The sequence below is a fragment of the Astyanax mexicanus genome, chromosome 5 (assembly GCF_023375975.1).
Source record: "Astyanax mexicanus isolate ESR-SI-001 chromosome 5, AstMex3_surface, whole genome shotgun sequence".
In the NCBI taxonomy this organism is placed as follows: Eukaryota; Metazoa; Chordata; class Actinopteri; order Characiformes; family Acestrorhamphidae; genus Astyanax; species Astyanax mexicanus.
The window spans coordinates 12,852,026-12,873,904 of NC_064412.1; the positions used below are offsets into that span (position 1 = coordinate 12,852,026).

Sequence of the window (21,879 nt, forward strand, 5' to 3'; positions counted from 1 at the left end):
CTGAGGGCTGCAATAAAACAGTAACTACATACCGGCATTCTGCCTTCATAACTAAAGACAAGAGTAAAACAGATATAATATCAATAATAAAACATACCTTACTTCATCTAACCCACACAGTACATCTATCTGTTATCACAAATTAGCAATTAATTCAGCTCAGAAAACAGTTAGCATCTCCATTTAGTCATTAGCCAGCTATCATTGTGGCTAATACGTTAATGTAGGCTTCATAATAAAAGCCCTTAGGCCAAAACATACTGATGACAAAATGTGTGCTAAAACAATAAAGAACATCCAGGTTTTTAATTTTATTTGAAATGTTATTTTTTACTTTTAATTTCCTCAATAAAATTCTGTTACTGTTTGTTGCATCTCATTGTTAAGTGTTTTAAGCAGGGCTGGTATATTTTGTTGTTTCAAAGAAACATAATTCAGCTATTAATGTAAATATGTATTAGAGTGTATTTTCTCTTTAAGACGTATTTGTGTAGCCTATATCACCAAAAATAACCTCCGACATGTTTGACTGTCTTCTTTATTTTTTTAAGCAAATTTAAGGTGAATAAATCTTCATCAAACTATAAAATATTGCTCTATGGTTGTAAGAGAGGTACAGAATTTACAGTCACTGCATTAATGCTGAGCAGAAACTGCAGAACACTAGAGACAACTGTAGCCTGGCGGTGTCAGTGGGTGAGGATGTGCACAACAGATGTGTAATCAGAATTATATCATTTTGACCAAAATTATTAAAGATATGGTGTTATAAATTTTGGCCGTATTGTCCAGCACTAATAGTGTGTGGATACTTTAGGCATGTTCTGCTGTTAGAAGCAGGTTTGTGAGGTTGATCTGCAGGGAGGCAGTGTGTGGTTAGCTGTTTCTCAGAGATTGGGAGGAATGGGGGGGGGGGGGGGGGTTTCGCTCTTGACTGATGGACTGAATCACATTAAGGGATGAGCCGCTGGTTAAATGATGTGCTGCCACTCGTCTGCTGCGTCAGTTTGTTTTTCCACCTCCGCTTTCTCCCGCTCTTTCAGCGGAAATGAAACGTGAGAGTGACGTGACCCCGAGGGTCTCTGGCAGAGTGCAGATCCGTGTGTGTGTGTGTGTGTGTGTGTGTGTGTGTGTGTGTGAGTGACATATCACTGGAAAATGCCTTACTGTGAACTACCCATCTAACTCTTTGTTCCCCATTGCCTTCGTTTTATCTGAATAATGCAAAAAACTCTACTGCTGCATCCCACCTCACAGTCAGTGGTGGTGCACCTCAGTTTTCTCTGCACCTCTTTCCTAAGTGCTGAAAATGCTAGGCGTATATGTTTTCCACTATTCAGAACTCATTTGTAGTTATTAGGGCTGCACGATATATCCTTTTAGCATCGTCATTGCGATGTGCGCCTGGCCTCCATCCACGTCCTCCATCCACAAGCAGTAAATACGAGGTAACCGCATGACCTCCATCCACATGGCTGGGCGCGTGCACGTAAACGCACGTGTCAAAATCTGAGCACCTCAGTCCAGCACAGTTTCACGCAGATATTTCCAGTTACAGCTGAATTCACGCTTTTAATCCCAGGAAAAAACGCTCTTATTTACCTTTTAAAACGCCATTTAAATGCCTGATTAAAGGGCAGATTACGTTTTTTTTGCTGTTTTCCTCGGGTTTTGAGTGCTGGTGACATCACATGCCTTGCATTGTTTAATATTGCGATATATATTGTCGAAAAATAATATTTGCAATGTTCATTTTTTCCAGTATTGTGCAGCCCATGTAGACATTCATTTTGGGTGTTTTATATTGTTCCAATCAGTGTCAGAATTCTCTCATATTGACCAAAATGAAGATGTATGTTGTGATTATTGTGGCATAGACAGAAGCAACCAATTCAGACTGTGTTTTAACACTATCCTTTACTCATTTATTTTGTTTTTCCAAACATTTTCATCATGCAAAAATGTGATTTAATAGAATATTAGAACATAATGTTAGGATTTTACAGTCATTTTTAAATCCTCTTGCAAACAGCTCTTTACATTCTGTCAATATTGTGGTGAATGGACCAAAATTATATTAATTAATGGTAAGCTAACTTCTGTTAGTTTACCATTTCGAGTTTATCATACCACAGTAAAATATACACTAGATAATAGAATATACTAACAATGTAATCAGTCTTTTGTCCTCCTGCTGTGTGTGTAGTGGGTTGTGGGAGGTGTAAACCATGCATGTGTTATTCTCTCTTTCCCAGGACAGAAGAAGAACACCTGTAACACTGAGTGCTTCAGAGGAAATTCCCAACATTCATGAGCCACGAAACTTTCGTCCACCCCCACAACATCTGACCCTGCATCCAACAGGTAACAATCATCGCACACACACACACACACACACACACACACACACACACACACACACACACACACACTCACACTCACACATACTGTATAAAGACATGGCTTGTCTTCCTGTGCAGAGACAGGACTGATAGGAATGATTAGGGTAAGGCCTTTTAGTACAGTGTGTGTGTGTGTGTGGGAGGGTGTGTGTGTGTGATGTGTAATTATATACAGTAGATTAGATTTAAGTCTCCATTCAGGCAGAAAACCACTGGGTTTTTGTGTTACCCTGCAAGCTAGTTTCAAAGTGTTCAAAGCATTGCTCTCTCTTTCTCTCCCTCTCTTTCTCTCCCTCTCTCTCTCTCTCTTTCTTGCTGTCGTGCTCTCTCTCTCTCCCTCTCTCTCTCTCTCTCTCTCTCTCTCTCTCTCTCATATATGCTCTCGCTCACTCTCTTTGATCTCAGCCCTGTTTAAACCCATCTCATCAACATGAAAGCGAGGCACTCTTTGTTTAAGAAGTTTGAATGTGATTTAATTTATGCCCTGGGTAAAAGGTCTGATGAATAAACATGCAGAGGAAAGCCTTTTCATTCTGATGGGGGAGAAAACTATCAGGCTATATTACCATCTCTTATTCACTGCCTATTCTTCCAATGGATTGATACAACAGGAAAATAATACTGTTCTCTAAACAAACCCACTCGTATAGAGACAGGGCATGTTTAGGCCACACCCACACCGTGAGGGAATTTCTTTCACTTGGTTTTGTCTTGCATTGTCTTGCACAGAGGGCATCCACAAGAATGAGTGCAGCCATTGGTAGAAAAGTATATTAATGACAGTATTATTATTTTTTAATTCTATCTAATTCTCAGATACTGTACATTAGTCAGGTCAAGTCAAGACCCTACTTCATTAACTTGCTGTAACTTCCCAGATCATTTGACATGACAGTATGGGAAGTTCAGAGTGGTACAGAGACTATAGTGGTAATAGTAGTGCTTATAATATATATATATATATATATATATATATATATATATATATATATATATATTTCAGCATAGATGACAAGTAAATATGTGTTTGATTCAGAGTGTTAAAGAACAAGGAGGATACAGGTAATAGAGGTGTGAATATCATGCAGCCTAATACGCTTTGTCCTGTTTACCCGCAATTATGTTTGTCTCCTTCACATAAATAGAGGGTACCAGCATTTAAACATTTTATTCATGATTTTAGTCATGCTTCATATATACAGTGCTGCTTGAAAGTATGTGAACTAGTTGAGGAGTTTACATTTTGCTTTTGTTTTACCACGATTCTTTTATTTTATCATCACCGTTTTTTGTATATGAAATGTTAGGTTTATGTCCATCGATTCCATTTACTTATTTTGAGGGAAATGTGTGAGTTGCAAGCAGACTACATAAAACATGGAATCTGAGCATGTGCAAAAGTAAATGAACCACATCTGCACTAGTAAAGTCAGTTAGGTAAAAGACTCAAGTGAAACACATGTAAGTGCTCAAGTAATCAATTAAGCAGACCTAACAAATGAAACATCCTTGGGAAAGGTTTTGAGCCACACTAGTTAAAAGGGAGAGGAAACCAACCAAACCACTGTTGTGTCAAGGTATAAGAAAAAGATAAACAATGCCGAAAGGAAAGGAGACATCAGGAAGAACATGGTGACAGTCCATCAGTCTGGGGAAAGCTACAAGACAGTCTCCAAAAGATTCCAGCTTCATCCATCCACTGTAAGACAAATCATTTACAAATGGAGGGCACTCAGCATCACCGCAACTCTGCCCAGAAGTGGACGGCCATCAAAACTTACACTAAGAAGCACCAGAAAAATAATAATGCAGGTAAAGGCCAACCCACGCATCACCTCCAGAGAGTTGCAGACCTCTCTGTCAGCATCTGTGATAAATGTACATGAGTCTACAATCAGGTGAAATATTAATAAACATGGCAATAATGGGAGAGTTGCTAGAAGGAAGCCTCTGCTCTCAATAAAGAACAAAGTTGCCCGTTTAAACTTTGCCAGAGAGCACTTGGACAAACTAGAGGCTTTCTAGAAGTCCATTCTCTGCATGGATGAGTCCAAACTTGAACTATTTGGCCACAATCACAGATGCCTTGTTTGGAGAAAAGTCAACACTGCATTTAAAGAGAAGAACCTCCTCCCAAGAGTGAAGCATGGTGGTGGAAATGTTAAAGTCTGGGCCTGCTTTTCTGCCTCCTGACCTGGATGATGACTTCATATTATCCAGGGAATCTTCAATTCCCAGGGCTATCAACAAATTATTGACCAGAATCTCCTGCCATTGGTCAGGGTGTTGAAGCTCGGATTGAAATGGACTATGCAACAAGACAACGACCCAAAGCATTCCAGCAAAACTACCAAGGAATGGCTTAAGAGAAAGAAGATTTGCACTCTGGATTGGCCCGGTCAATGTCCGGACCTCAATCCCATAGAAATGCTGTGGCAAGATCTGAAGCGGGCGCTATATGCCAGATGACCTTCGAGACTTTCTTAACTGGCAGAGTGTTGCAAGGAAGAGTGGACAAAAATCCCAAAAAGCAGATGTGAGACTCGTTTGTGGTTACAGAAGACGTTTTGTTGAAGTAATGGCTACAAAAAGAGGTGCCACAAGCTACAAACTAAAACAGTTCACATACTTTTGCACTTGCCAGATTTTCATTTTTGTCAGAGATAAAATACTTTTGTTGAACAAATAATGAAATTATATAGATATTTTTTCTTTGTCCCTTTTTTGAAAGGTCTGCTTTACATTTTGTGATTTACATGTTCATGTCATATGATTATTATAATTTTTCTTTAGAAAACAATGACTATGTTTGGGTGGTTCACAAACTTTCAAGCAGCACTGTGTATATATATATATATATATATATATATATATATATATATATATATATATATATATATATTTTTTTTTTTTTTAGGGATGCACAATTATATTAAAACAAAATCAATATTGTTTGATTATGATGATTAAAAAAAAGTAGCCTTACTAGTTACTACTACTATTGGATGACACTGGCCATGCTACTTTAAAATACACTGATTTAAGCTATTTTTTGTTAGATTCAATAGATCTTTTGTTGTTTTTAACCTGCTAATTTAAAAAAAGACAGTTAAAAGCTGTGACCAGTCTTTTTAAATAAATGTAAAACCAAAATACAGTTTAAATACAGTTGGCTAAAAGCTTGAATATAAAGCAAATCAACATTTTATTTGTTTCTATAGTTTGTATAGTTTCTCTGTATGTTTTAAATATCTATATTGGTGCCGATGTCAGCAGATATTAACATAATATCAGCATCAGCCTAGAATTCCCACATCGGTTTATCCCTAACATTTTTGTAATTTAACTTGTTAACTTTGTTTTAAATTTAATGGAATGGTAATTCTACAAGGGCCATGATTTCCCTGTTATGACACAATGTGCTCTGTCTGTATAATAACTGTGTGGCTTGTTTATATATATATAGCTTCTTTTAAATCTGCTCATATAACCTTTTATACAACACTATAATCTACAGTAGGAGCATTCCCAGGAAGTAGTTTACAGTGCCCTGCAGTGCTGTATAAATATGAGGTAGCAGAGTGATCTTTATGATCTATAGAAACCCTCCCACTGATGACATATTGACATGCAGTGGTGTAATATGAGTGCAGTGCGTTGGTGTTGACCTGACTCGTGGCCCAGTGGCCGTCATGGGCCGACCCTGCTGTATATGCTCATGTTTTCCAGTTGTGTGGCAGGAACTGCTATGCATTCTTACCATTAACGCGCACATATTTCACCAGCCCAGCATATAAAAGTATGCAGGCTATAATTTCTGAAGGGAGACATGGCTGCCACACGTACACACACACACACACACTTACTTAAGGCCATCAATCCCAAGTTCATTCCCTTGACCAGTCCTCCATTCATTCACTTTGTTTCCTGTCTCCCACTGGCCATCTGTGAGATGACTGAAAGCTTTAGTTCATCTGTTACTCGAGACCAACTTGATTCTGCCTCTCCTCCAGTTTCACTCACTCACTCTCTCATTTATACTCTCTGCATTAGTGTGTGAGTGTGTGAAATGTTTTATACCTCAGAAGAGAGAGCAGGGATGGAGCAGAGTGAATGGGTCTAAAGGAAATATGTGGGAATGTCATTTAGGAATGGAACGATATGAGAAGATATTCATTTTATTTTTGAGGTCAATGACTTCATGACATCATTCACTATTTAATATCTCTGAAACTGAAAACTCTGAATATTTAATTACTTTTTCTAGTTTAATTAGAGAAGCAAATCATAAATTAAGCAAAAATATAAATTCAATTCATTAATATGACTTAAATTAATTATTACAACATGTTTTATATTTTACTTTACTTTTTTTGGCTGTATAAAATCTATTTGTATAAATATAAATATTTACACACCATTGTGTTAATATTGTGTTAATATTGAGGTCTATGACATCTGCTCTAGACCCTGTCCTAACAAGACCATACGTCTATTATGCGAGAACCACTGATAACTCTACAAGAAAAAAAAACAAAAACTAATATACTTGACACAATATGAATATTCCTGACATTTTATTATTATTTATTTTCTGAAGGATTAGCTTGCTCAGATCAGGCTTAATTTGACTCAGAAGAGAACAGGAGGTTTAACTAATACTAGAACATGCTGAAATAATTTCACAACAGATATGTATTAACCATACAAAGTAACTATTCATTTTTAAATAGCAATAATCCTAGAACAATGTCTGCTTTAACAGGTAATGCTCAACATTTGCTCAGAGTTTTTTATATCATGATTTGTAATCCTTTTTTTACTCAAGAAAGTCCCACTCAACTTTTTTTTATCCTGTTGTGTATATATTCAATGTGAATATATAAAGTAATAAATCTCTGGTAATGCCAAAGCCAATCACAAGGCCCACAGAGCACAATAGTTTGCCCTCTCTGTTCTTAATCACTCTATGCAATGCTAGTCACCATGGGTATCTGTTAGCAGAGATAACTGATGTTTAGTACTGGTAAAGCAGAACTGCTGATTAATGTTCAACTTCAAGTGTGTTAAGCTGTTTGATTACATTGCTTGTACATTCTGTCTTTTAAACATATACAGCTCTGGAAAAAGTCTTACACACTGCTTTTAAATAATTTTACGCCACTCCTGGTGCAAAAATTCAAGCAGTTCAGCTTGGATTGAGGGCTTGTGATTATCCATCTTCCTCTTGGTTATATTCCACAGGTTTTCAATTTGGTAAAATAAAATAAAAAACTCTCTCTGGTCTCATATTTTTTCAGAGCTGTATATCAGTTCATGTAAATAACTCCCATTCCTAATCCACAATGTTAAGCAGTCCGTGCCATAAGGTAGTAACCAGAGTTTCCCACACTCTATTCACCAACTACACAGAAACAGACCCTGTGTGTGGGTGTTTGTGTGTGGTTAGGAGACTTGGGCAGACACAGACGGAGTCAGAGCATGTTTGAAAGAATGGCTGCAGTAATGCAAAGCTACATGCTTTAAAAGGCCTATACTATATCCACCTATTATAAAACCCTGCGACCAGATGAACAATGCGCTCCTTTCATGTGAGGGCGTGTGTATCCATGTGTGCATGCGTGTGCATGCTGGAGGATTCTCCACACAGACCAGGCTTAGCCTTAGCTCCTCGCTCTCAAACTGGAAATGCAAGTTTTTGTCTTTTCCCAGCTCAACCAGAGGACTGAAGGTCAGGAAGGGTCATCTCTTCCGCTCTCCCTCACTCTCCCATGCTCATCAGCTTACACACTTTGCCATTGTTTTTGATGGAGTTAGATAACGTTGATGGATTTTCTAAAATATTTAGGGAAGTTAGTTAAACTGACAGGATTTTTTTTTTGCCTACTTAAATTTTCATTTCTATACTGGTAATACTGGCATTCGTCTTAAAATTATGAATGAAAGATTTATTCAGATAATTTATTCAGATAAGTGTTACTGTAGTCAATTGTTTTGGCAAATGAAAGAACTTACCATAGGGTTATTAATGTGATGGGCATGCTGTCAGATAATTTATTAATTAATTAACTTATAATTATTTATTTATTTATTTTTGTAAAGAGACTCTGATCAAAGGAACAGTGCGCAATAATTCCATCCAGTATATCTGGATGAGTAACTTCTTTGTCAAGCAAGTTCATGTTTTGACAACATTAGCCAATAACAGGGGTGCAATGGTACATGCACAAAAGTCGCAGTTTGGACCTCCCTTTAGTAAAAGTACAGTACAACAGGTGGAAAAATCAAATGTTTGTTTTTGTTTAATTGGAGGAGGCAGTAGTTTTAATTAGAGTTTGTTCTGTCTAGTATAGTTAATACTGTACTAATGTAGTGTGTTAATTAAATAGTACAGTTTAAATTTTGTCATGTTCAGTAATCAATCCCCTGTTCAGACCATTGTGATGCTCAGCTTTCTTTAGCTGGGAGTCTCAGAAAGCACAATTATTTTCGCTCTCTGGGTGGGTTAAGAAGCCCTTCCTCTACATCCATCAACTTCTCTAACTTACCCAAGATTACAGAACTGGTGTTCAGTGTTCTCCTCCAAGCGTGTTAATTGTTCAGTGATGTTACTCACTTTATTTGAGAAGGAGTCCTATGTAACTGCAATTGGGGTGATAATTGGTATGGTTAACTGCTATGGTTTGTTTAGGTGTGCTATTGTTAACTAAAAGCTGTATATAAAAATGTCTCAAATAGCTATAGTTGTCTGTGCAGTAAATATCAATCATAGTGTCTGAGCAGTGAAAAATATCAGTGATATGAGAATATTTGATATATAGTTTACAGCTCTTGTCTGCTGTTGGCCGGCTGCTTGTTTTGGAGGTTTCACAGCTCTGCTGAACTTTACGGAGGTCAGGAACTGAATGGTCAGTCTCATGTGGGGTCAGTGAGAGCAGTTTATAGAGATCAAAGGTCAACCCGGCGCGCTCATGTTTAAACCTGATACACAAAGGATTCTGTACTTGTAATATATTTCACAAGCCACTTGAACATGTCCTGCCTATGTCTCTCTTTACAATAGTGAGCAGTGCCCTTTTTTTCCTTAAAAATATTTAGATAGAAAATCCTATGAAGTATGATTTTTTAAAAGTGTGATAGTCAAACCCACTTATCACTCTTTATTTTTCAAAGTTGACTTTGAGAAGAGAATTCAGATTTCATGAATAAAAGCATAATATTTTGAGATGAAAGTCATATTTCAAGAATGAAGTTTATGTTTTGTGAATAAAGTCGCAATCTATTAAGAACTAAGTAATTGTAGTTGTAATAGCACTTTATTCTCAACTTTATTAAGTTTTCATTTTAGCTGCCCTAAAATGCATTCGTAGTTATTCTGACATTTTATAAGAAATTCTCTGTTTGCAGTATAGTCTTTTTTTACCAGTTATCAATAGTGGAAAATGTTTAATTAGGTAGCTGCGCAATAGGACATTCAAACCAGATTATTTTCAGGTCAATATTAGATTCAAAATGTAATTTTTAGAATTGTGTTTTTAAAAGCAGATGATCCAGCCTCAGGAGTCATCTCGTTTTAAAGCTCCATAACCTAATCATTACATAATAACAGAAGTCTGATCAATCATAAATTACTATTCTAATAAATAGGAATTAGGGGTGGGTGATATGGTAACATTCACATAATTTTCCTGATATGCAATCATATTTTGGCACACTGACAAAATCCATTAGTAGTGGCAGATATAATCAGAATAAAATTAATTTTATTCTAAATTTGCTGCACTTCATCCAGTTAAACTGAGAAGTATATCATTTATCATAATAACAAATTCATCACAGAGCAATTATATATTGTCATATTTCCCAGGCCTAATAGAAATAAAGAAATATTATTTTTACATTTTCTTTAAACATTTTTTAATGCTCACATTTTGTGTGTATGTGTACATATGTTTTGTATGTATGTATGTTTTTGTGTATGAGGGAGAGACAAGGCTGTGACTCTTCTGCTGTGTCTGAGCAGGTAGAGATTCCTGTGTTCACTCCCAGCACTGATCCTTTAACCATCCAGTACTTGTTTGTCTATGAAACCACCCAGAGAGTCTAGTCTGAGTGGAGATGAGAATGTTCCCTTCCTTTAATTAGGTGCTCAGTTTATACGCTCCCCCTCAACCTGTCCCCCACTGTGGTCAGGAAAAGGCTAATTATGGGTAGACTGCGGGGTATATGTGTCTGTTTCTAGCTCTTGAGATCAGCTGGGGCTTTGAAGGATGCAGGTGGACAGTTATCTGCTGCAGAAATGATGGGCCTGGCACTGAGATTTGTCTCTGCTTGGACATAAAATACATGTTTATGTGGTGGAAAATTCACACTGTGCTTCAGCACCTTTGCAGCTGTGGTCAAACAGGAAGCGTGGTCAGGCCTGCCGCTGGAACCAAAAGAGAGATGAAGGCCTAAGAGATTTTTAGATACTGTTCTGTTTCTCTCTCTCTCTCTCTCTCTCTCTCTCTCTCTCTCTCTCCCTCTCTCTCTCTCTCTCTCTTTCTCTCCTTCACTCTCTTTCTCTCCTTCTCTCTCTCTCTCTCTCTCTTTCTCTGCATATAGAAAAAATAACATTGCAATTAATGTGTTTCATACATGACATGGGTTATAATATAATAGATCCACACAGTATGTATATAAGGGGTTTACTGTTGGCAAATAAACACAGTCTGCTTACTACCACACATTTGTGTGTGTGTGTGTTTTACACTCTTAGTGACTCATTTTCTCATTGTATGCAGCCTTTGTGTCCGTGTGTGTGTGTGTGTGTGTATCTGTCTGTGAGTGTGTGAGTTACTTGGGCTTCCACTAATTAGAAAGCAGGAATGTCATTGTGTCGTTTGTCTAAACAGTGCTATAATGAGGGAGTTGGTGGGTGAGTACAGGGGGGATCAAGGGGGCATTCTGACTAAATTCTGTAATTAACATCTACTCACCCTCCCAGCCCCCTTTATACACACACACACACACACACAGTTTTTTTCCTTTTCAACATTCCATCAGATCTCTTCTCATCTTTTCAGCACAGACATGGAGCACTGTCTCTCTTTCTCTTAGACGTTTTGTTCTATATTTCAGTGTGTCCTGTGTGATTAGTAATATTGAACTCAACAGTGATTTTATGTCCAAAATTTATATTGTGGATTAGTACAGCCTGCTGAACCACCTCTTGGTGTGTTAACAGGGTTCAGTCGATCCAAGTTCACCTTTGCCTTGACTTGTGTAAGAATCAGGCCTTCTCCTGCAGGTCCACTTTCTGATTGAGGAAGCAACCCACCACACCCCCTTCCCCAACCCTCACATTTTCCCTGGGAGACAGAATGAGTTAATGGTGACTGAATACTCCCCGGATGAAGAGGAGGAGGGAAGGATAAAAAAAAAAAAAAACAGAGAAATAAAGAGATTAGTGCCTCCCCTGGCTGCTTTTAGTGTGTTTGAGAGAGGAAGGAAGGTATAGGTACAATCAAATCACAGCTAGCTACTGACAAAAGATATACACACATACACACACACTGCAAAGCATCTGGAAGGATGTGATTTGATTTATGAAATATGAAAGTAACCGGAAAGGAGCGAGTCCCATGTTCACCTCGTCTTTAGTTTTTTCACTCACTGTTTCCAGTCCTGCTGTTAGCAGGTGTGGAGATATGGTGGGGGTGGTGTTGAAGGGTGTGGGTGTTGTGAATGGCACAGCATGCTAATTAACAAACGCTGTACAGAGTGATCATGTTAATAACAGTGATCAACAAAGCAGAACATTTGCACGATTAAAGTAGTATTAGTTTCTGATTTTATCTTACCTGGAAAAGAGAAGAATCAACTCTGTCGTTTTTTCCATAAGACTGTTTATCAGTGACATTGACTTTAACTGCAGGAAGAATTCCCAGAATTGAAGGAAACCTTCCAGTGTGTTGCTTTTGGAAGATAATGTAGTAATAACAATAATTTTGAAAGTGCCATGGAAAAGCTTCACATCTCCAAAACGGCAAGTTCACACAATGAGAGAAAAAAAATGTCTAAACTTTCGGTGGAAATTCCCATACATTTATGTAAGCCCATACATCATACAATTTGGAGACAGTGTAAAGAAATTTCAGATTCCTTCAGAATCAAGAATTATCAGTATTTAGGAGTTGCACTATTCAATTCAATTCATTTTTATTTATATAGCACTTTTTACAACCCATGCCTTTAATGAGCGAGCACCACAGTGATGCCAGTAATCCTGGTGACAACAGTGACAAGGAAAAACTCTCTTACATTAGGAGAAAGAAACTTAGCTAATGTAAAAACAGGTTCTGAGTTATGAATGTGAAAAGATGTTGGACACATAATGGCTAGACAGATTAGACAGATTTGAAATACTTTTTTTTTTTTTATTGAGTGCTCTGTGAATGTTAAAGGCTTAATCTTAATATAAATACATAGATAAATAGCAGTGGTCACATTCAGTGATGAGTGATTCACGCTTTTGTGTTTGTGGAGATGGGCAACAACATCCATGTGTGAAGGCAGTTTGTTGTCACATGTCCAGAACACCTGGTGTCGTCATGTGGAGTGCAATTTCATACAAGGCCAGATTACCATTGTTCTTCATAACAGGTGCTTCAACAGGCCAAGATTACATTATTATGGTAATGCAACCAGTGGGTCTTTCCTTTCTAAACACATACTCTGCTGCACTATTTTCACAGGACAATGATTGTCCAAATACTGCTGCAATTTCTTGAAGAAACAGATGCTACTACATGACCAACCATTGCAATCCAACACTTCCTTTTGGGAGCAAAATCTTTTTTGATGATGAGTGTATTTAGAGTTCATTTATACTTTAAAACAAAAAGAAAAAACGTTTTGAGACTAGTCTGTGCACTCACAGCATGTACAGACATTCCTGTGATTTGTTAAGTAGTCTGTGAGCAGTCTGGTGAACAGTTGTGCTGTTTGATGCAGTGTTGTATGCTTTTGTACCTCTTGTGAGTAATCCGTCGCTTGAGCCAAACTTGTGATTTTGATGAATCTATAATTAATTGCACTCGCCTTTTTTTCCACCCATGAGCTCTTTGTCTTCATATCTATCATTCCCCAGTTCTCTCCTCATTTTCACGTCCCAGGCCGAGTACGGATCCACGCAGAGCGCATGTCTGGCTGACTGCTGCCTGCTGTTGCTTTTGGCTTCCTAACACGGCGTGACGGACTCCAGATTTTATTGCAGTCATTGAAAGTGACAACTGTACAAGGCGCCTGCCAAATCTCGCTTGACCCGTGTCAGAGTTATGGGCGACCTTGCAAAAAATTCGCCTTAGCCAAGAAAAGTGGGCTGGAGCACAGAGGAGCCGGTCTTGACGGTCTCTCCGGAACTTTCTGTCAGAGACGCTGTTTGTTTTAGTTGTTTGGACTGATCCCTTCATTTGCTTTAACTCTCAAATTTATTTGTCTCTTTTTTTTTTTCTTTTTTTAAACTCATTTGTTTCCATTGTCAGTTTTGTGTCCCTCTCTCTTTTTGCGCTCTCTCTCTCACTCTCTCTCTCTCTCTCTCTCTCTCTCTCTCTCTCTCTCAGCTTTCACTCATCTCTCACCCCTCCCCCAGTGCTGTACTGGGATTGCACGCTCTTCTCTCCTCCATTCATTCTCCGTACCCGGGCTCTGCTCTGTATTGGTAACCAGCACCAACCTGCCTGCTGTGTCTTATCACTCTGATAACAGCCTTCATTTCCAAACAGAAGGCCATCAATCAGACGACTCTGACTCGGGCCTGAACTCTGCAGTTCCATTAGGAGCTAAGAATAAAGGCGGCTGCTTTATCTGCAGGAAAACAACATTGTTATGGTGGAAGTAATAGATATAGAGGCAGATATGAATTAAGGTCATTAAGGGAATGATAACAGTGGTAATCAGACTTTGGAGGGTTATTTCTTCCTCTTTTTTTTTCTTCTTCCTCTAGCGCTCATTGCATGAATGTTTGGCTGCTTTCCAAATTCTACACAGCTAGGCACAGAATTCTTTCACAGATATACAGGGATTTGAGAGTTTACTCACTTGCAAACACATAAGAAATACCCTCTTTAAGCAGATCTAGATGTATACTGGCAAATGGAGTGAGAATATTTCCGTACTGTATGTATGTAGTGTATATATGTATATATACTGTGTGTATGTATGTACTGTGTGTATGTACGTACGTATGTACTGTATGTATGTAGTGTATATATGTATATATACTGTGTGTATGTATGTACTGTGTGTATGTACGTACGTATGTACTGTATGTATGTACTGTGTATGTATGTATGTACTGTGTATGTATGTATGTACTGTATGTACAGTATGTATGTACATTATGCATGTATGTATGTACGTATGTATGTATGTATGACAGCCATTCAGTTTCTCACATTCTCATGAGGGAACACACACACACACACATACAATATATGCTCTGTTCTATCGACACTAGTTACTTCCACTACATGCGGATGACGGAGCGGGAGGGAAATCTAAGGGAACCCCACCCTAACCCACAATTTCTCAGATTATTATATGTTCAGACTGCAGGCAAATCGGACTCATTTCTCAAATCATCTGTTAATCTGTTGAGATGACTGTCTGCACTGTTATTTGTAAGTGATCAGATCAGATTTGTGTTGTGGGACATCATGAGTTGATGTGATAAATGAAGTTGCCATTGGTAACTAACTTTTAACGCTCTTCTTCAAGCCCCACACTTCTATCACTCTGGATTCGATTAGGTTGTTGTTTGTCGCATTGTGAGTGATGCAAAATACATGCAAAAACCTGTTTTTAACAGCCAGAGTGTTTAGGCTGAGACCCATTTATACAAATCTGATTGATTGTAATTGCATTTCAAACTACCTCTAAATGGGGGTTTGGATTCAGTTTGTAAAAATTGGATTTCTTCTGGTGGTCTGGTCGTCTGTATGCAATTTAGATATATAATAAATCAGGTTTGGTGTGACAGTCTGAACATAGCCATTATAACACAGTAAAGCAGAGTTAGACAGTTTCAGGTCTGACTGAGGCCTTATGAATATCTCAATACTGATTTAGTAATCAGATTATAGATTAATATTTACAGAACACACACAAACACTGACCTGTGCACTGGTTGATGATTGGTGAAACAGTCTTTCATAATATGCTTCAAGTAGATTTCACCATTTACTTAAATCATTTATCTCTTGCTTCAAATAGATTTCACCATTTATTTTAATCATTAATGTCTTGTGGGAGTTTTTTTTTAACGTTATTTCTTTCTGTCTCTGTTTTCTCTTCTAGGCTGTGCCCACAGGGATGTGTGTTTGATTGAATGAGTGTATGTTTGTCTTTGTGAGTGTGTGCGTGTTTGTGTGTCAGACTGTGCAGTTGATCTCTCCAGAGGGGACATGGTCCTTTAACACACAATTACCAAACAAATGGTGAGGTGATGACCAACTGTTTACTCAGTCTCTCTCTCTCTCTCTGTCCCACTCTCTTTCTCTCTCTCTCTCTCTCTCTCTCTCTCTCTCTCTCTCTCTCACACACACACACCCACTTATTCACTCACAGATTATTCCTCCATTTGGTCAAAACAGACTGGAGCTGGTCATGTGCTATTTTTAGATGGCTTAGCTTTGCCATTTAACAGTCTGGTTTGGAATTGGAGTTGGTGCATGAGCTTGCTGTGGTCTTGTATTTGGGCATACATTGATTTTGTTTTCATTTCTGATGATTCTAAACACAGCCTCTCTCTCTTTTCCTCTATATATTTCTCTCTGTCTCTCTGTCTCACTGTCTGTCTTTCTCTCTGTCTCTCTATCTCTCTCTGTTTATCTGCCTCTCTGTGCTCCACCCTCCTTTTCTCATTCCTCTTTGCAGAATTGTTGCTATGCCACCCGGCATGGTCTGTGTGTTATATGCTCTCCTGTATGTCCTGATTGGCTGCGCGTTTACTCGGAGCTCCTCCCCCAATGGCCGCTACCCCTCATTCCTCCGCAACGACACACGTTTCGAGCACCTTGCGCTGCACCCTGACCCCATTTCAGGCCGAGTCTACCTGGGGGCCCGGGACCGCCTTTTCCAGCTCTCCTCAGACCTGGAGCTGGAGGCAGAGGCGGAGACGGGGCCGGTGACGGACAGCCGCGAATGCCTGCCCCCTATCAGCGAGGCCAACTGTCCCCAGGTAGGCTAAGGCATTTTAAACATTTTGTGCATAAATCTGATATTCAGCAACATAGGATTAAGGATGCTATTTAATGTAGTCATTATAACTAATTAAAAAATTAAAAAGTTCCCAAAAACTTAACACCAAAAATTAAGGTTGATTTATGTTGCATAATTTACAGTATTTAATTGAATCTATTAAAATGTCATGTATACTTTTTAAAGTGTATTGATCCTCCAGTTCATAAAATTTATTCAGTAAATAAATAAAATGTCATATTAAATTAAATGAATAGGTTTTGTTTTGTCCAATATTAATATGTGACTGGGATCAAAAACAATCCCTAGCGTTATTTGAGTTTGTAATAAAGCACTCTGAATATAACAATTGCTCTAAAAATAGAAAATATTATATTTTATTTGACCTTTTTTTTACCTATTTAAATACCTTATTTATTTATTGGAATATCAGTTAAATTTAATTTTCAATCATAGATAAAAGGAGGATAAGAAAGGGGAAAGGGGATAAGAAAAAAACTACCCCCCTATCCAATGCTCCTTCTAACAACAGACAGCTATGCAGACATAATGGTGAAAACTAAATAAATACTACAGCCAAACACAAACATTAGCATACATTACCTGCCCTTATAATAATATTGTCTTAAGCAACTGCTTATGTAAAGTGTATTGAGATTAATTTCAGGTATTCTTAAATATTTTAATAACTATGCCTGTCTCTATCCACAGGCCCGCTGGACCAGCAACCACAACAAGCTGCTTTTGGTGGATCCTTACAGCAATCAGCTGATCAGCTGCGGCAGCGTCCACCAGGGAACGTGTCAGAAGCGCAGTCTGGATGCAGTGGGGACAGTTCTGTTCTCAGCAGAGAGGCCAGTGGACACGCAGTACGTAGCGGCCAATGACCCGGACGTGTCCACTGTAGGGCTGGTGGTGCTGGCAGGTAGCAGCAAGCATCCGGTGCTGTTCGTAGGCCGCGGCTACACCAGCAGCCAACCACCCATCTCCACCCGCAACCTAGCTACCGAGCCACTCTTTTCCTACGAGGAAACGGCCAAGCTGGCTGTGGCCGGACGACTGTCGGAGTATGACCATCATTTTGTGGCCTCATTTGCACACAGAACACATGTCTACTTCCTGTTCTATCGCAGAGACCTGAAGTCATCTTCAAGGGAATATCGCTCGTACGTTTCCCGCGTGTGCCTGGATGACCCTGCTTACTATTCCTATGTGGAGGTTCCACTGAGCTGCCGTTCTGCAGCGGGAAAGAACTACAACCTCTTGCAGGCCGTCCGGGTGGGCGTGGCACCGGGAGGAGGGACGGAGGAGAAAGAGATCCTCCTGGGGGTTTTCTCCACCCGATCGACCTCGTCCAGCCGGCCCAGCGAGGAGTCAGCCCTGTGCATGTTCTCCCTGCGAGACCTGGACAAACGAATCAACGCCACCCGTGACCTCTGCTACACGGAAGAGGGTCGGGTAAACGGGCAAGATGCCGCCTACATAGAGTATGATGTCAAGTCAAACTGTGCCAACCTTCCAGTGGTGAGTGACAGCTGGCTTACACCAATTAGTTCATACCTGCAGCTGAAAGGTGTGGTGTTTTAAAGAGGTTTATTTAATTTTATTTATTTATTTTTTTTTTTTTTTAGTTATGTAAACTGTATATACTGTCCAAAAAGTCTCAAAGGCCTGACATCTGCTTTCCTCAGTTTGGTGTGGCCAAGAAACGCCTACATTAACACGAAGAGGCCATTTTTGGTGTGGTTTTAGGGGGAGTTGATCGTGGAAAAATCCCACTGATATACACTGCCGCTCACTACCATTCAAACACTTTATATACAGTAAATAATCTGACATTGTACAAAGTCCTGTGACCTCAAATGGTAAATCGTGAGTGGTGGAATTTAGGCCAGGGAACTTACAGAAACTTACAAAGAATATTGCCTATTTGTAGGAAACAAAATCATTGGCTAACAATTTAGAGCAGATGCACACACATGCTGTGGAGCTTGGAAGCTTTTGAGACTTTTAATATTGATTTCTGAACTCTCTTTCTGCAAATAAATGCCCCAAATCACAAATGTTGTCTTCAACAATATTCATTTTACTTAAACATATACCTATAAATAGCAGAATCAGAGAAACTGATTCAAAAACTGAAGGAAACAGGGTTCTGAGTGGGTGTGCAGCTTGGTTGGCATCTGACGGTTTATAGGCAGATGCTGTGGTATCCCAGGTGGTTGCTATGGTGTTTCAGGTAATGTGAAGTCATTGCAGGTGTACCACATGGTACCCCATGTGGTTAGTTGGATGTTACTTGTGTATTGGTATCATTTGTGCCAGAATGTTGCACCCCTTTCATTCTGATTTGTGATTTCATGGTATTACATTTATGCTATGATTCCCACCATTTCTGTTTTTGAACATTCCCAGGCAGCAGTAACTGGACGTACTGTATCTACCAGTGTTTTGCATATTACAATCCATTCCCAGTGAATTGTAAACAGTGCTAAATCCTCTTCCAGTAGAGAATGGAGAGCACGCTGAGCTGTAGAGTTAAATTAAAGTAATGAATCCAGTAGTTCTCAGTGCTAAAGTAATTACACTGAGGTGAAATGGATTGTATTGGACGTGTTTTATGGTTTGCTTTAAAGGCCTCTGTTGCTTTGGGAATGTGTGTGTGTGTGTGTGTGTGTAGGCACAGATGGGGCCGCTCGCTGCTCAGTAGGGGAGAATTGATTGTCCATATATTTAAGGATGCCCCCTAAAGGTTATGATACAAAAGTTGACCTCTGTTCTCCCAGCATTCCCTGCTGGTTTGCCTGGGGCGGTGAGGGTGGGCTGGTTTGTGAATGTTTTGAAACGGGGTAGGGGGATTCCTTAGATCAATATTCCTGAGTGTCCTCAGTCAGTAGGAGGTGTGATTATTGATGATCTGGTCAGGGTGGAAGGAAAGCAAGGAATGACAGAAATAATGACTTTAGAGAGACAATTACAGTGAAGATGAAGATGTACCTTCAAATCTGTCATTTCTGATAACAGAGTCTGTTATTCAGTAATGGGTGTGGCAGTTTGAGGGTCTGACCTGTCTGTGTGAACGTCTCTGTGTGTCTGGAGCGAGTGGGCAGTATGATGGTGCCAGATGACCCTGGACTAGTTGGTTGTTAAAGCAGAAACAAATCTCTGCAAAGTGTTTTAGAGCCTTTGAACGTCAAGGCCAGATGTCTACCATAGCTGTGTTTGTAGCCTGTGCACTGTAAATCTCTGACACAGGGAAGGAGAAAAGGATAAGGGAAACGTGTAGAGTAAGAGAAACAGGGAGTGCTCTGCTGTGCTTTGTGTTGACTTGTTTTGGGGTAATTTGTGTTCGTGTCCTTATTGATTAAACCATTTGATTTAATTTTGCGTGATTAAGCCTGAACATGTATATGCAGTCTGGAGGCGTTTGGAGGTGTTTGAACGTCAGTATTAAAACAGTGGAGTGGAGTCTTGTTTTACAACATATTTTGCACAGAGATAAGTTATTTGCTGCTATATTACTATGTAAAATGGAGATGGAGTAAAGGCATCCTAAGCAGAGGGTGATGACAAGCCCCTCTGTGTGTATGTTGTTCTCTGCTGGAGGTGTTCATAGCCAATCCAGCCACATGTTATTCCGTTCCTGTAAAATTGTAGACCAGGAGACCACGCATATTAAAAGGCTGGAAAATACATCATATTTTTATTATTGTGCTCTTCACAGTGCAGACATTAAGAGAACAATAGCACAATAATATCTATGCTGGAGGCAGAGCAAGGTAGACGTTTACAGTAACTAATTCAGGATCTGAGTTCACAGTGATTCACATCGATATTAGGATATATTCTCCATATTGTGTATGTATATTGAGCATGACGCTTTAAAAAACATTTGTTTTGGTCCAAGAAGCTGTCTAGTGGCAGAATGGATCATGTACAGAACCTTTAAGTTACTGAACTGAGTGATAAGTGAAATTCTTGGTAGTTCCACAGAAGTCCTACTTGATTGGATTTTTAGATTTGGTATTATTATTTTTTTAATAATATTATTATGATATAAATAATAATTTTATAGTTAAATACAGTTCATTTCCAGTTTAACCTACAGTTAACCTGCATTTTAATTTAATTTATTAACCTTTACATTTTTTTCTGCCACACTTAGATAAGAGTGAGACCTAGACTAAAACATATTTAAAAGAGATTTACCATTGATCTATTCCAAGGCATTGCTTAATCAGTGTCCAGGAAACTGCCCTTAGTGATTGGGTAAAGGACTCATTTACAAGTTTCTGCAACACACAGTATCTGAGTATTTGATCATACTCTTATCAATCTATTTATTGTTTTAATTTTTTTTTTGTCTCTCCAGAACACACTAAATGCTTACCCCTGCGGTTCTGATCACACCCCCAGCCCTATGGCCAGCTGGGTGGCAGTGGAGGCCGAGCCCATACTGGACAGTCCATCGGCCCGTCTTACTGCGGTGGCTGTGAGCGTGCGGGCAGGGCACACCATCGCCTTCCTCGGAGACTCCAAGGGAAATTTACACAAGGTGACTTTTTCTGTGTGTTTTTTTTCACTGAATTTGATTTATCTGTTCTTTCTCTGTCTCCACTTGGTCCCGTTTACCCTTGTTTAAAGGCTGTCAGTGTTGGGGGTTCAAGTGTTTGTTTTGTATTGGTTTGTATAATAGCCGTGTTCCTTCTAAAGTTTATTTGACTGCAGTTATTTTCACACATTTATAAAAAAAAAATGTGAATGAAGAAAAGAATATGGTTGGACACAAGTCGTGGTCAGCTTTACAAAAGCGAGAAGCTTGATTGCTTGGAATTCTGTGGCAGAATGCATAAGTGCAGCACCAGAATAGTATTATTATGAATCAAAATTTTACTTTATTTTTGATTGAGCATTTCAATGAACACACCCTACGAAACACTTAGCGGACACTGTGATTGGTCAAGAGACAACATACTCTGCCCCTTCCAGTGAATTTATTGGGCCTCTTTAAGTTGCACCTACTGCTGATAAAGATGTGCAAATGCTAGTCAATGTAACTTGTCTAGTCCCTATATAAAAGTAGTGACATTAGATTGACTATAAACATCAACCTACTTCCAACCACCTTCCATTGAGTTATTCTCTGGAATGATGTTTCATATAATACTTTTGGAATGAGTTGCAAATGTGTAAAACAGACTTGATTTTTGGAAGAAACAATAAATCAACATGTGTC

The 21,879-nt window shown here is 38.9% G+C and overlaps 2 protein-coding genes across 5 annotated transcripts in view; one reads left to right on the top strand and one right to left on the bottom strand.

The window, feature by feature from the left end:
• The window catches only part of plxnb1b (plexin b1b), a 110,434-nt gene that overhangs the window by 53,537 nt on the left and 35,018 nt on the right, over window positions 1-21,879 (top strand). For both annotated transcript variants that reach the window (XM_007253326.4, XM_015606903.3), the window contains exons 3-7: window positions 2,256-2,364; window positions 15,741-15,880; window positions 16,320-16,623; window positions 17,355-18,167; window positions 21,016-21,198. In XM_007253326.4, coding sequence (XP_007253388.3) covers window positions 16,330-16,623; window positions 17,355-18,167; window positions 21,016-21,198 — 1,290 coding nt within the window. In that variant the 5' untranslated portion in view covers window positions 2,256-2,364; window positions 15,741-15,880; window positions 16,320-16,329. The remainder of the gene's footprint in view (window positions 1-2,255; window positions 2,365-15,740; window positions 15,881-16,319; window positions 16,624-17,354; window positions 18,168-21,015; window positions 21,199-21,879) is intronic.
• lhfpl4a (LHFPL tetraspan subfamily member 4a) overlaps window positions 1-21,879 on the bottom strand; it is a 168,200-nt gene that overhangs the window by 1,741 nt on the left and 144,580 nt on the right. The window lies entirely within an intron of this gene.